Genomic DNA, 16,088 nt, shown 5'->3' with positions numbered 1-16,088 from the left:
GAGACAAATGTCGAGGTAAGGAAATATTATAACCTCGTTTCCTGAGGTGGGCAGTAACCACAGCTAGGAGTTTGGAGAAAACTCAGGAGGCAGTAGATAGGCCAAAGAGCAACACTCTGTATTGAAAATGTGTAGAACCAAGGGTAAAATGAAGAAAACGTCTGTGGGATGGGTGAATAGTCACATGAAAATAGGCATCCTGTAGGTTGAGGGCTGAAAACCAATCACTCTGCTCTTGTGCTGGGATTATGGTGGTGAGGGTAATCATTTTGAAATTTTGCTTTTTGATAAATTTGTTTAACCACCTGAGGTCGAGGATCAGTTGGAATCCCCCAGTTTTCTTTTCTGTTAGGTTTCTATTCCCATTACTTCTTTTCTCTCTGTGTTGTTTGGGCACGATTTCCACTGTCCTCAACTGAAGGAGATGACGTACTTCTTGGAGGAGCAGTTGATCATGAGAGAGGTCCCTGAACAGCAATGAGGAGGGTGGGTGGGAGGCGGGGAGAAGAAAAGGATGGAATAGTCAGTCAACTGTGACGACCTCTAAAGCTCACTTGTCGGTGGTAATATTTTGCCATTGATGGAAGAAAGGGCACAACTGATGACCAAAAATAGGGGCAGGTGGTGTAAGCGCTGAAGTGGGAATATTGTTTTCTATACCCTCAACCAAGGCTTCAAATTTGCTATTGGTCAGAGGAGGTTGAGACGCTGCCAAGGAGGTTGGACGGTGGCGTTGGTATCTGGGTCTCTGGCGTTGCTGTTATTGTTGTTGCTCGTGAGATCTATGGTATTGCTGGGTGAACGCAGGGTAGCGTGGTCGCTGGTAAGGCTGATATCTATATTGTCGCCTTCTGGTTGTAGGGGTTTGAATTCCTAGAGACCGGAGAGTTGCCCTGGAATTCTTCATGGAGTGGAGTACGTCATTTGTGGGAGGCAAACAGTCTGTCACCGTCGAAGGGGAGATTATCAATGGTACCCTGGACCTCCCAGGAAAAGGAAGAGGACAAGAGCCATGACCCTCGGTGCATCACGACTGCTGTGGCAGTGGACTGTGCCACAGTACTGGCCACATCAAGGGCAGCTTGAAGAGCGGTGCAGGAGATTATTTGTCCCTCAGAAACTATGGCTGTAAATTGTTGTTTCTTTTCTTCTGGAATGTGATCAATAAAGTCCATGCATTTATTGTAATTTCTGTGGTCGTAATTTGCTAGAACAGCTGAATAATTAGCAATGTGAAACTTCAACTTGGAAGAAGCGTATACCTTACATCCGAGCAGATCTAATCGCTTACTGTTCTTGTCAGAAGGGGTGGAGCGGGGAAACTGGTGTTTGTTCTTTTGGTTAACAGCGCCTACTACCAGCGAGTTGGGCGCTGGGTGAGTAAACAGGAATTCCGAGCCCTGAGAAGGAATAAAGTACTTTCGGTCTGCTCTCTTACAGGTAGGCAGGCTTGCAGCTGGGGTTTGCCAATTGGCCTTGGCAGGTTCTAACAGGGCTGCATTGATAGGTAATGCAATTCAAGAAGAAGAAGAGGGCTGCAGGATGTCGGTTAGCTCACGCTGCTGTTCAGAGACTTCCTCCAGGTTAATTCGTAGCTCATTGGCAACTCTTTTAAAGAGGTCTTTAAATTTTGAGAAGTTGTCCGAACACATCAGGGGAGGAAGAAGCAATGCTTCATCAGGTGGAACAACTGGTTCTACCGGGTTAGAGGCAGGCCGTGCTTGCTCTTGCAGTTGTGACAGGGCTGCCTGGTGTCCGGAGTCAGTGGCAGGGTCATCAGCTGGTGGTACCAAGTCTCACACCTAGCTGCAGTGGTATAACGAGTGTGGTCCTGAGTATAAGGAGCCCACGGAGCCCAATATTGCCACTGTGATGGGAAGGGCATGGGTGGTGCCATCCAGGGGTTCACGCACCATGGGGCAGGACAATTAGAGTAGGACTAGGCAGCTTTTCTTCTCTTGATTGGAGTCTGTGGACGGGAGAGCTGATACAGTGAAAATTCTCCCTGCAGCCCAGATTCCTCTTCACTGTAGGAAGGTTGTGTGGACCTTGCCTGAGTGTCCAGAGAAAAGTAGGTGTTAAGCAGGGGTAACTGCAGGATAGGTGACATCAAGAGGTCCCTTGCGTGAATTGCGGTGCCGCAGCACCTCTGAGAGGGGAGGGCTGAGCGAGAGGAATTTGTTGTGAAGAGGGATTCCTCTGCACTGGTGTCCTGAGCATTCTGTCACTGCTGGCTAGCTCAAAGGCTGACGGTGCCAGGAGAGTGAGAGGAGCCTGCGGGGCGTCAGGCAGGCTAGTAAGCATCGGCATCGCTTCCACTGCGGTGCCGAACAGTGCCGTCTGAGAGGCAGTCAACTGAAAGCCTGAAGCATTGGCACCGGAGGTTAGCGTGACTGCCGCAGATGGGTTTCACATGGTGCCGGAAGACCCCGGCACATCAAAGGTACTCAGCCGGGGGAGCGCATGGAGGGAAGCAGTACCCGGAGATGGTTTGTCCCTGTGAATACCCTTTGCGGGTGAGACTGATTTTTTTTGAAGTTTTCTTTTCTCTCTTTGAAGCGCGGGCAGGTGGGTAGGGGTGAGGGGGACTGCCGTGTACAGCCAAGTCAGAGGCCAGGTCTGAGGCTGGTCTGAGAGATTTTTGCAGCAGAAGTAGTTTTAATGGCAGCTCCCTGTCTTTGCGCGCCCTGGATTTCAACTTGCGGCAGTGGGCACATTTTTGGGGGATGTGGGACTCCCCCAAACATTTAATACATTTAGAGTGGACACCTGAAAGAGGGATGGCATCATTACAGTTAGAGCAGCGCTTAAAACCTGGAGAGCCAGGCATGTAGGAAACGACTGTGCTGACAGGAACAAAAAAATAAAAATAAAATTAAAAGAGAAGAGAAGGGCAAAGAGTACCTAACTAATACTGGTACGCTAAACTAGGAGGGGAAAAAGTTGAACAAGGGAGAGAAGAAATTCTCTAACGAGTCTGCTGAGCTCCATCTCAGGCCAGGGACGGAAGAGAAGTAACTGAGCACACTGGTCGCACACATGTACTATTAAGGTACACTCAAGAGTGGGGGGGGGAAGGCAGGCTCTGCGTGTGCGCGACCAGTATGAGTACTGCTGTAAAAATCTCCAAGCGAAGGTGCAGGGAAGCACCAACACCTGGAGTGGAGCACCCATAGGGACATCTCTCCCTCTCGAAGAACTATGCTTAACTTTATTCACACAAGTAGCCTGCTCACATGAGCAGAGGTAAGCACAGGCATAATTAATTGCAACACTGGGACAGAGAATTGTAAAGCCTTCCTATTATTGTTTATAGATGACTCCTGTTTACTCTAGGGAAGATGGTGGATCCTTTTCATTCAATGTATCAGATCCTGCCAGAAACCTAGTGACTGTTTTGTTGCCCAGTTTTAACTCCGTCTGCAGAGATTGACTAGCTTCACTTTAAGTTCCTAGACTTAATTTTTCTAGGTTGCTTACAGCTCTGTTTATACTAAAGGACACTGTAGGGGTTTACTGTGTACAGAGGGGAGGTGGTTACACTCAGGAGGAATAAGCCATGCGAGCTGCTGATCATGTAATCTCAAGAACATTTAAAGATGGTTAATGCTATTCCTGATGTTAAAAGCAGAATGGAATGAAGGGATTTACAGTATCTGATGCTGGGCTCCCAAATAACAAGCATCACAAATTATATAGCTTTGTAGCATTACAAACTTCATTTTGAAATACATTTCACACTTCCTTCATGCTGAGGAGCAATTTCATTATGGGAACTCTCATATCACTAGGTTGGGCAAAAATGGATACAAGCTTTTTATCCTTCCAATCCCATTCCACACATAAATTTCCCCTACCCCTTTGTCTGTAAGCTCCCCAGGGCAGAGAGCTTGTTTTATCTGTCACACATAGAGCACAGGCTAAAGAAGTGTGAAACGTTTTGTAATATCCTGTGTAAATGTTGACTTTAAAAAAAGTGAGGGAGGGCAGGGGAGAAAAAGAGGTTGTTTTATACCCTCTAAATCACTTCCTGTCTGCGCCAGTTTTAGGTTTTGAAGTTGCCAATACTCAAGCGCATTAGAGCCTGTATTAATCAAACACCTGATCCTGAAAGTTCTGACCACTCTGCTTGTTAAAAACTCCAAGTTTTTTTTAGTAGTTACCAGTGTATCATCTCTGTTGACATGAGATTGATAAACATAGCACAGTGCCACAGGAAGTAACAGAAAGAAAATGCATACAATCAATAGTATATTTTTTTTGATTTATAGTGAAAAGGTCTAGTTCTAACTAAAAAATGGTGGGCTAGAGCTGCAAAATTTTGATCCAGACCAAAAACTGCCCCACTTTTAGATGTTGTCCGGTCTCTGGCTCTGATTTATGATAGAGCTTATGTGCTTAAGTTCATCTCTAATCAAAACAATATATAGCACCTAAGCACAGACTTCAGTGTGGTCCTAAACAGATGTGCTTCCCTGAATTAGAGTCTATAATTGTAACATGGAATGGAGAACGTAGAATTATAATAGGCTTGGAATGGAGAAAGCTAGTCTTATTGTCTTTCAGGATAGACTCTCTTAATGCCCCCAGTGACAGTGACAATACTCACAGGAAACAAGGACATAAAGCTCACCTGCCATTCCAAAGTTCAGCTGAGGCATTTCTTCATTCTTTGCCACTTTCTTGGGACTTGGTAAATCTTTTGCAGATTCTGGTGGGAAGGCCCATAGCTTTTTCCTGTTTGTAACAGTGGATGACTGGGTTTTCACAGGTTTGTTTGTTGTAGGGCACCACTTGTAGCCAGGATTTGCCTTCATAAATGCATCTTTGTACTAGACAGGAAAGGAAAAAATAAGTGGTAAGGAAAATATTCATATCAGACATGGCAATCTGATATTTACAGGACAATGGGGAGCAACCTGCTCATTAGAGTGTTCAATTCAGCATTGTAGTGGGGTGATCACCTGCTCCTACCTGGGAGGAGTTAAAAGTAGCCCTGGGGAGGGCTGTGGCTGGGAGAAAGCAGCTACTAGACTGATTGGGGAAGCAGCCTCAGCTGGGAGGTCACACCCCAATCAGGCCATAGCTGGCTCTATAAAAGGCCAGTGAGCTAGGAGCTGGCAGGGTCTCTCTCTAGCTGTAGAGGGAGATGGACCTGAGCAGAGCACTTGAGTGGAGCAGAGCAGAGCAGGGCTGGGGAAAGGCAGAGGAGCAGGGGAGGCTCCACCCTAGAAAGACCCAGACTGCAGCCTAGAAGAAGGCCCAACGGGTACTGGGGCTTGCAGAGGGCAGCCCACGAGTAGGCAGAGGCAGCAGGTCCAAACCCTCCTTGCCAGTGATGAGTGGCTTATACTGTAGACTGCCCCAGGGAACGGGGGCGAGTTGGTGACTGGCAGTAGCCTATGACTGAGGTGAGGTGGGGACAGGGGTTGGGGGTTCTCCAAGGAGGGGAAACCGAGACTGAGGGGTGTACGGCCAGGAGGCAGCACCCCAGATAACAGGGCATTGGGTCCAGGAGGGACACGGGGGCCAAGCGACAGCGGGACACCAAGGCTGGAAATGAGCTGATTTCTGAGAGACCAGCAGGAGGTACTGCAGGGGTGAGTCCCTTTTATGCTCTTAATTGTGGAGTTTCATCAAAGGTCTTAGTCATATCTCTAAACCTGTGCTTTGAGTTCACTCTGACCATCAAGCCAAACCTAACAAGATGAAGTTATTAAACAGCAGGATTTAAAAATAGCAAGAGTTTTTCCTCTCCTTACTGGTTATCAGGAGCTTGAAAATAAACCATTTGGAGATAATTGTAGCAAGATTTCATGGCTCCTTGCTCTGCATACACTTTTTTTTTTTTTGGGAGGGGGTGGGAGCAAGTGACGACAACAACTTTGTATTTTACAATATTTTAGTTATGCTCTTTTCAAAGCCAGGTATATTCCTGAGAAAATAAACTGTTACTTACAGATACTGTCTCATTTTCTGTGACAGTGCATCTGATACTTTGCTCCGAACTCATAATCAGAATTTACCACCATGCATAGTGATCTTTAGCATTAGAATGCACTGTGGCCGTTTGAAAACTTTCTATGGCCTTGAACACTCAAAGCATGTGCAGTACCATGTGCTCCATTCATTCATGTGACATCAGTCCAACCACCTTTCGCACAAAAGCACTGAATTCCCTTTAAAAAATATTGCACACAAACAAAACTAATGAAAATAAATCCTTTGGTTACTAGAAACAGGTAATAAATATTTTCAAAACCCTATCCTCTAACACAGCTACTCCAGTGCTTTCCCAGATCAATATCCATGTGAACTGCAAAACCATGTGCGCTCTGTGGCAGTACTATCATTGCACGTGTGTCTCTTGTACTTTCATTTCCGTCTTAATCTATCAACTGTCACTGTCCGCCTCCAGATTGTAGCATGGATATGGATGATTCACCTCAGAAAAACAAAAATACTACGTGAATACACTGGGTGACATTCTATTTTTATTTATTCGTAGGCTTTCCTATAAATAATGTGTAGGTGCTGCTGACCCACATATTCTCTTTCTGTATATCTTGAATGGGGAACACATATTAGATTGGAAAATTAAAGACAGTGGCACTTCCTACCTTTTTTTTTTTAATTCAGCTTGAAGAGTTCATTTTACAGTGAATTTGCATCACATGAAAATAGTATCATCAAGGGAAGAGAAAAACACACACACAAAGAAACCATTTTACTTTCTATTGTTAGAACATCAAGCCCACACATGAATCAGTTTTCCTGCTCACACAGTTAAAAGCAGAGAGTCTCCAATAGCACTAAAGTATATAACCTCACAGGGTCATAATACATCATCTACTCATATTTCTGTATTACAAAACTCCTGGCTATTGCTTAATTACTTTTCATTTTTAACTATTCGTAATGATCTGGGAGCCCAAGTAGGATCTGAATGTGTCCTGACATATGCTCAATTCTTTTCTTAAAAATAATAAACATTTTTAAAACAAAATAAAAATAAAAATAGATGGCTCCAGGCAGCACTGTAACTTGTATGGCTATTCATAACACAGGATGTTTTCTTGAGTGAGGGCCTAGTCATCAGTTGTTAAATGACTGCCACCGCCTCTTGGAAGAAGCATTAAAAATTTCCATCAGTACTCCCTTGCTGGCTTTCAGTCAGTCACATATTGCCAACATCAAGCATTCAAAATTCACAAATCCGTGTGTGACATGGACACAAACACACACTCAATGAAAAAAAAAATAAGAATCACGAGATTGATTTAAAATAATAAAGTCTGGTTCTCTATTTCCCTTCTGGGATTTGAGCCTTCAAAATTGGTGTTTGGGGAAGATGGATGGTCCAGTGGTTAAAGTGCTGGCCTGGCATGTGGAAAGCCTGGGTTTAATTCACTGCTTTGCCACAGACTTCCAGAGTGAACTTGGGCAAGTCACTTAGCCTCTCTGTGCCTTAGCTCCCCACCTGCAAAATGGGGAAAATAGCACTTCCCTACCTCCAGTGAGGATCAAAATACTGGGAAGGGCTTTGAGATCTACTGATGAAAATATAGGCATTATTATTATATTGTTGCTTCCAGCTTTTCTCTGAAAACATGAACACTAGATATTTCACACACACACACACACACACACACACACACACACACACACACACACTCTCTCTCTCTCGCTCTCTTTTTAAAGTAATATTCTCACAAATAACATGAATTCAGGAGCCTGGGTTCTCTAAAAAAGCACCAAGAGTTTTCGCAACACTGTGAAGGACATGGTTTACATGCATGTCATGGTCCACATCTCTCCCAGCATATCTAGCAAAACTGCACTGGTGAAAGCATAATATTTGTCTCTTCTCATTTTGATGCTGCTTCCAAAGCAGTCGCAAAACAAGGTCTGAGTCTGAACTTGTCTGTGAAATAGCTGAAAGAGTCCTCACACTGAGAAGTGTTCAGATCTGTTGCTGAGTGGCAACAGTCTGCATTGATCAGGCTGTTCACCACAGGAAAGAGGCCAAACAATTCTGGTGGCCCAGATACTGTGGATTCAAAGACATATTTTAAAACTAACTGTTTTCCAACAAGGCTTTAGTGCTAATGCCCTTTCTGTTTTGTTTTTTTAAAAGCCATTTGAAAAATTCTAGCCCAAATATAAAGGGAGCAGTGGGGAGGCATTCTTAAGAGGTGAACTCTATCCCTTTTGTGCTTTCAGATAATTAAAACAGATAAACATATTTATGTACAATTCAGGCTGTGAGTGACTGGGGAATAAGGACTACCTTTACTGAGGAGAAAATGGCTCTTTCGGTCTAAACTATAATGGTAATAAATGGCAGGGAGCACATGAGGATCTGCCAGAAGTATTTAGCAGCTATTGAGCTTTTGCCCTTGTGCAATAAAAGTTTCATAGTTTAAGTTGAAGCTGACCTACAAAGATTACAGGATACAAATCAAAAGCCTGCCATCACTCCTACTGAAGACAATAGCAGAACTTCCACTGACTTCCATGTTTTAAACTAACAAAAATTCCATGTACTCTCAGAATTGTTGGTGACAATTTTTAAAACTGGGGGCCAGATTTTCAAAGGTACTTGGGAACCTAAAGATTCAGATAGGCACTTCTGAAATTCCTACTAGGTGCCTCAGTTCATTAGACACCTAATTCCCACGGAAAGGCAATGAGAGTTAGACACTCAGTCCACTTCAGAGCTTTTGAAAATCCCATTAGGAACCTACCTGCACCTTTAAGTGCCTGAACACCTTTGAAAATCTGGCCTTGGTGCCTACAGCTAGGCTTCTAAGTTCATGGTTAGGTACTTATATAAATGACCCGATTTTCAAAACTGCTGATGTCCATGAGAATTGCCAGGTGCTCAGCACTTCTCAGGAAATTCAGAACACTTATTTAGATGTTTAACTTTAGGAATCCAATTTTGAAAGGTTTGACCATTTGCAGTAAAAATCTTGAGATCTGATGATAGCAATGGTAGAATACTACCACAGTGAAAAGCTTTTATAAAATATTTCAAATAATAATTTTCTGAAATGTGTCAGTTAGTTTAGATGGCTGCTTAATTAGAAAAAAAATTGCAATATGAAAGTAATTTTATTCTTTCCTCTTATTGGTGGCCACCTGCTAGCCTGTAAATTGACTGTCTTCAGTAAAAGGCAAACAACACTTCTTAACAGGTTTGTGTTACCCCACTTGAGAATCCCCACAACAAACCCAAGCACTAAATAATATGAAGTAATACAGTTCAAAATGAGGTTTCAGTTGATTATGTTTATTTTATAGTGTGAGCTTGATTATGGAGAAGTACTAAAGACATTCAGTTGTAGACTATTGTTGCTAATTATTATTGTTGCACTGAACAACTATTTGAAGAATAAAAATTATACGCTTTATATCTTCTACACATTCTTGGAACTCATTTTAATGATCTGAACTCCCTTGGATATATTGTTTCTCTTCAATAGCGAATGCACAATGTGTTCTTAAAGCCAAGAAAAACTAAATCATTACAGGAACAGTGACATATAATAGTATGATTAATAGTTCCAGATCTGTCATTTCTCATGAGTTATGCAATTATTCCCCTCCCAAACCTTACTAAATAAAAGTTTCTTTCAGCAAGTATTAAAAAAGGAAAGAAAGAAGTACATTAGATATACTTATTTTGAAAAAAAAGTAAAAAAACTTTCCTCCTTCCTTTTTCCAATATATGTATTATATCTCTTCCCTGACTTTTTCTTAAACTTAGGCAGTGCTTTTAAAAATTAAGTGGGAAGATAGAATAAGTTAGGAACTGCAATAACAGGAATAAACTCATAGTTCATCTAACTCAGTACCCTGTCACAGACTGTGAACAATACTGGGTGCTTCAGAAATTGTTTACATCTGCTTTTTATTTTTTTATTTAAAAGTATGTCTATGCCATGTACAGTGCTTACTATTTCTGAACATGTCCCAAGACAGAAGCTCCAGAAATAAGCAGATCTCCAGAGAACCACGTGATCTAATACAGCTCCCTCAAGATATCCAAACTTCATGTGTGTTTGGAAACAGAAAGAAATGATCCTAAATAATATGCACAAGTTATGGATAATTGTCTCCTTAATTGTCCTAAGAATAGCTCTGACTCAGGCTCCATCTACCACTTATTCTATAGTTCATGAGCTCAGACATAGTGTTCTTCTTTTTCATTGCCCCAGCAGCTGCCTTGTTTGAAGTCAAACTCCATAGTTCTCCATACAATCCATGTTAAAAAACTAATTACTATCTTCTGTTTCAGGCTAAGAAGTCTATCCTATATAACTGGCTAAAGACAAACTCATTCCAACGTCAGCACTTGGAATCTTTTTGGGACCAATTTACTCAGCAAGTTATTCCCACAGAAAACCTCACATTTAAATTGTGAGATGAAGCAGACATTTTATGATATGAGGGACTTCTCACGGGATTCCCGCATAAGGGAGTTTGATGACATATTGTTCATGGATTAAGGGACTGGATTCTGCCATAGCAACACTTGCCACCTGATCAATTCCACACGAGAGAAAGAACAATGAATACGCAAAGTGAACACTTAATGAACCACTGGCAGCTTAAAAATTATTTGGCAAAACTATTTGGTGAACACTGATCTTATTAGCAAAGGAAAAAAATAGGCTATATTTTTGGAATTTTTGGTTCAACAAGGATTGTTTAACAGGCTCTATTACCAATAGGAAATGCACAGTTCAAGCTAATGTCATCTATCAGTACTGTTGATTAACATGGAATGGACTTTTAATTATGCCTTCGTTGGGCACATTCCTGCCAAGGCTTTCTGAACGGACGACATGCCAGTTACATGCTAGCATCATATGAATGTCGTATCATGAGCTCTATGCTCTATATCCACTGCATTCTGAAGATTACCAAGGGCAGGATAGTTTGGATACGAAACAGACTGCTTCCCTTGCACTCTGATTCAAAATAACATGCGCATTAGTGACAGTAACATATACCAGCAAACTTAAAATTAAAGCACTGTACAAAACCACAGGGCACAGTCTTACTTTAGAAAATGGCACTTCCGAGAATTTCTGATACACCATGTACTGTGACATATTTATATCACGTTAAATGCTAAGACATTATAATGCACAGAAGAAAAGATATTTACAGCACAAATTCAGTTGACAACCACCTACAACTGGGATAGTACATACCTCCTTGGCCATGTCAGTGTATTTCTGCTTTTCTTTCGGGTCCAGGACAGCCCACCAATCTGCCAATATCTTGGTAGCACCACGATTGTCCAGACGGGGGTGTTCCTGACGCACAAGAGAGCGATGACGTTTGCAGAATAAGAGAAATGCGTTCATTGGCCTGCGGGCTCGCTGCTCTGAGGATTCATCATCTTCTGTTTCATCAGCATCGTGCTCTAGACCTTCAGCTCCAAGAAGTTGGACCTATTAGCACCAAAAGAGAAATGTTAAAAAAAAAATAGTCAGTCAATAAAACATGGATAAGCGTCACTCATTATATTAAAATTTGTGCACACACATATATAACTAAAACAATTATATGCACATGCCCTTCCCAAAATATGTCTACAGAAAAAGCTTGTTCAAGCCAAAGTTTCACTCTGAAACTCTCTTCCCAGACTTGAGCTCAGATTAAGAGACGAAAGAGGTGAGGGTCATTCTCTGCCACCAGCCTATAGAGTTCAACCTCAGGTACTGAAAGAAAGAGCAACCCATTACATAATTGTCACAATGCAACAATGGAGAAAGGGCCTCTTAGTTAACTTAGCTTAGACCATGTAGCTTGCAACCAACAGTGTGAACTGCCACCGGAAATGAACAGTTAGCTAGCACAGAGGACTGGTGCTCTGTAGTTCCAGCAACATTTCCTGCTCAAAAGTTGTGTTGCTGCACCGTTCCATACAATAACTAAAAAGTTGCCGAATGCTTTTCAGAAGGTAACCCCAGCTGGAACACCACTGCAGTAATTCAGCCTTGAGCTCATAGATGTAAGTCCCTGTGGCAAGACCCGCCTCCCAGAAGACGAGTCAAAACTTCTGGAGCAACTATAGATATAATAGTTCTACTATATCACATGGAAGCCCATTTAATAGTACAGAAGAGTTGTGGAGCAAATATGATGCTGCCAATATAAACTCTATCAGCGGAGGTGAGGGAACAGCTCCATCAGAACTCACCCTCACAGCCTCAGTGGATTTCTCTAGTTACTTCTCCCTACCCATCTGCATCACTCTGTCTTATCTATGTTTGGCCTAAGCCAGTTTGCTCCCAACCTTGTCCCCCATAACACAACTCTATCAGACATCAAAGAGATGTGGATTTGAGTATTAACTGCATCTTGGGGACACTGCAGATCATGATCTCTCCTGTCTTCCCTACGCATCCTTCATCAACCCGGACAAACAGTAAACTTGTAGGACTTCACATGCTGTGTCCCTTGGGATGCTAGGCCCTTTGAGGAAGAAAACTGAGGCCAGGCTCTGTGAACAATGCCAAAGACAAGGTAGTAAACTAATAATGGACCATCCCATCTGTGCCCATAATATCCCGGAAGAGAGTCAAATTTTGTGGGCAATGGTAGCAAAAGTTGTTGACAGATCTCACCGACGCTATCACCTGAAGAAGATATTAAACCATGGATATCATTGTCTCTGTACTAAACTCCTTTAAAAAAAAAATAAAAAAAGAGTACAATAGATGTAAGGCGTCCTGTGAAGTCCAGGCCATGATATACCACATTCAATTAAAAAGTTTTTGCCAGCATCTTTGTTACAGAATAAGTGTAAAATGAGATGTGTATCATATTTTTAAAAGACATGAATGAAATTGAAAATTGTATAATTATTTGCTGCTTATCCCTGTATCTCTGCAAAGGCGGATTGCTGTTTCTTTTCACTGGCTTATATTCATGGTGGAAGAAAAATATATAAAAACAGAATTTGACCCATCATCAACAATTTAGGATCAAACTCTCTCAGTTACACTTGTGTAAACGAATATGGAGTTATTTCAGATTATAAAAGCAACTAAGAGCTGAATTTGGCCTTTAAAACAGTATCAGTTTCTGGAAGACCAGACACTGCAGTTCATAGGTGCAGTAATAAATTCAATCTTGGTTGTTCATTTTAATCCTGTTGAGTTACCTTGACTATACCTTTGGTAAACTTCTTAATTTGAGTAATTAAATATATACACTGAAATTTTAAGTTTCCTCAGCCTACTGTAAATCCACTCTGATGTTTTGTTTCCTCACAGTTTAATAAAAGATAAAATGAGTGCTAACCCAAAATCGAAAACACATAAATATCCTCAAATACATCACACATTTCTAACTAATGATGTTTTTCCCTCCACATGCAGGAAAGTTATCATTTTATCAGTCATATTCCTGACTCTCAATGATCCACTCAAGATCCTTACTGGACTGCCTCTCAACACAAATGGAGTAATGCTAAGGGCGTATCTTTTGGAAGGGACAGTCTACCTTATCGATATCTTCTTCTTCCTCTTCTTCCTCCTCCTCTTCAGAAAAGTCAAGGATTTTCTTTGCAAGTAGTGGATGCCACTGAAGACACTTTCTCTTTGGTCGTTTCCCAGTTCCCTCTCCTTCTGTTGAATGATCCTTATTCCGATTACTGCCTTTCATTACTGTGACCTGCCATACAAAAACAGCCACAAAAGTCATTTTACCAAATTCATGCAGATTACTTATGCATCTTAAGCATAAAGAATCATCCTGTAAAGAGCTGAACAAACTAATACCCAAATCAGAGGTTTATCCAACACAAGATTCTCAATTTTTTTGACAACACTATATATGGACATTTAATTTAATAGGTTATTAATATGGCATTATGTGAGGTCACCGTGGATGAATCCTTTCTTGTCTTAACACTCCCTTCAAGCTACTAGATCAACCTGTGACATCCAGATTATGACTACATAATAATAGGGACACTAGCCCTATTTAGCTCTCAAACACACTCTTGTCCAATCTACAGTTCAAAGTATTCACACTTCACCAGCTAAGTGAGTCAGTAAGAGGCTTCAAGCTTCTCCCAAGCCTGTCTACTGCAGTATTTCATATTTTGTCAAGCCAGGAAAAACCTTCTTTTAGGACCAGAACATCTTGCTAGCCACCCATTGCAAATCATGCACTTATATTTAGCAATGATGATTTTTAATCCTGTGACACCATGAGACAGGATTTCCCCAGTGCCATTATCAAGTGCAGTAGAGAAATCTGACTCTCAGTCCTAAAGGGATGAATTATAAATTTGAAGCAAACAACAAGCAATTACACTAAAAACATTTTCAAAATGCTTTTGTACATGAACATGTACACAATACAACCCCCCCTGAAAGAATGAAGTGCACACTCACACAGTACAGATCATATTTATCACCACTCTTACATATTTGTATTTCATATTAAATGTCTCAGATCTGCTTTCATTGAAATACATAATTATTGAATGTTAACATCCAATTTAAGGTGCTGCTTATAAGATCTGATAACCAGGTGTATCTTGAAACAAGGCATAATATCCCCCCATGCACACTGGATACATATCAATGGTTCTTTTTTGAAAAAAAAAATCAGATTTTGTTTTAAATTAAATTGGATTTTTTTATTTCATGATTTAAATAATACGTTTTTTTCTTTTTGAAAAATACACCTGTTTAAAAGGAAGTCTGAATTTAATACGTTAAGGCCTAAATTTATTATAATCTCTTAAAACATTAATATAAAAATAAATATCCTGTATCCCTGACCCTCTACCAAAACCTGGGAGTTAAAGGCTCCTTTTCTATATAAAAGACTCAGAGGGTAAACATCTAATTTTTGAAGTCAAGCTTTATAAATATGGCACAATAGTTCATGTAATATATTACGGCTTGTTTTGTTTATTAAAAATAAATTTTGTATGCTGGTTTGTGTGTTTAATTAAATCCCAGTTGCCATCCTAACACAGCTTGACAGAAATCATGAACTAAAAGTTAATAATCTACTAAATAAGCAATATATCATTCACTATTTTCTAACATACTAAAACCAACAAATTAATAAGAATCTGAAAATATGAAGCTATATAATTATATATAGCTATAGTGTACCTTACTAGGGAGCTAAAAAAAAAAAAAAAAAGTACCAAATCTACCGTAAAGGCTGTATTTAGTTATATGTTTTAATGGTTATATCAACCAATGAGAATGCACCTTTCTTTAGAAAATAACTGAAGTACAAATGAAAAGTTGATTAAAATCAATTATTTAAATTGCCTTAGTTTAATTCAATCTACCCTTCTTCCGTGTATCCAAGATAAGAGTTAGCAACTATTTATGGAATGTTTCTGGTTTGTTCATTGCATCCTTTTGTTAACATGACATTAACATACACTGCAGAGTCAAAGATTATACTGATGGTAACCAGAAAAAACACATAGGAAAACAAGTGAATCTAGACAACAGATAACGTATATAGACTGTAAAAATATCTGTGGAAGATTCTGAAAGGCTAATGGTCATCTCTCAGTGGCAAGCTAACAATAATGGTCAAATCTTGGTCCCAATGGAAATTTCATCATTAACTTCAAATAGGACAAGGGTTTGGCTATTGAGAAAGATGTATAATCATTTAAGGGCAGGAAGGCAACATGGTGAAGATGCTGCTTTTGGAATGTAACTAGAATGATGATGTTTTAGTTCTAGGCCAGGGGTGGGCAAACTATGGCTTGCAGGTCCATCCTGGCTGGCCCCCAAGCTCCTGGCCCAGAAGGCAAGCCCCCGGCCCCTCCCCCGCAGCCTCAGCTTGCTCACTCCGCTGCTGGCGCAATGCTCTGGGCGATGGGGCTGTGAGTTCCTAGGACAGCGCAGTTGCAGAGCCTGGCCTGACCCGGTCTCTGTGCTGCATGGTGGTGGTGGGGGCGGCAGCAGTGTGGCCCAGCTCCAGCCAGGCAGTGCGGCTGTAGTGCAGCCAGCCACCGGTGATACAGGCATTGCAGTAAGGGGGCAGAGGAGTTGGCTAGAGGGCGGCGGAGTTCG

General features: G+C 41.2%; 2 protein-coding genes across 7 annotated transcripts in view; both read right to left on the bottom strand.

Moving 5' to 3' along the window:
- HHLA2 (HERV-H LTR-associating 2) overlaps positions 1-16,088 on the bottom strand; it is a 790,111-nt gene that overhangs the window by 318,238 nt on the left and 455,785 nt on the right. The gene's annotated exons all lie outside the window — the stretch shown is intronic.
- Positions 1-16,088, bottom strand: part of BBX (BBX high mobility group box domain containing) — a 221,797-nt gene that overhangs the window by 105,151 nt on the left and 100,558 nt on the right. For all 6 annotated transcript variants that reach the window (XM_050957572.1, XM_050957583.1, XM_050957590.1 and 3 more), the window contains 3 exons: positions 13,528-13,698; positions 11,226-11,468; positions 4,634-4,832 (listed from right to left, as the gene is read on the bottom strand). In XM_050957572.1, coding sequence (XP_050813529.1) covers positions 4,634-4,832; positions 11,226-11,468; positions 13,528-13,689 — 604 coding nt within the window. In that variant the 5' untranslated portion in view covers positions 13,690-13,698. The remainder of the gene's footprint in view (positions 1-4,633; positions 4,833-11,225; positions 11,469-13,527; positions 13,699-16,088) is intronic.

The sequence above is a fragment of the Gopherus flavomarginatus genome, chromosome 1 (genome assembly GCF_025201925.1).
Source record: "Gopherus flavomarginatus isolate rGopFla2 chromosome 1, rGopFla2.mat.asm, whole genome shotgun sequence".
NCBI lineage: Eukaryota > Metazoa > Chordata > Testudines > Testudinidae > Gopherus > Gopherus flavomarginatus.
Note: the sequence above shows the minus strand (reverse complement) of the source record. Positions and strands in the feature narration are given on the sequence as shown.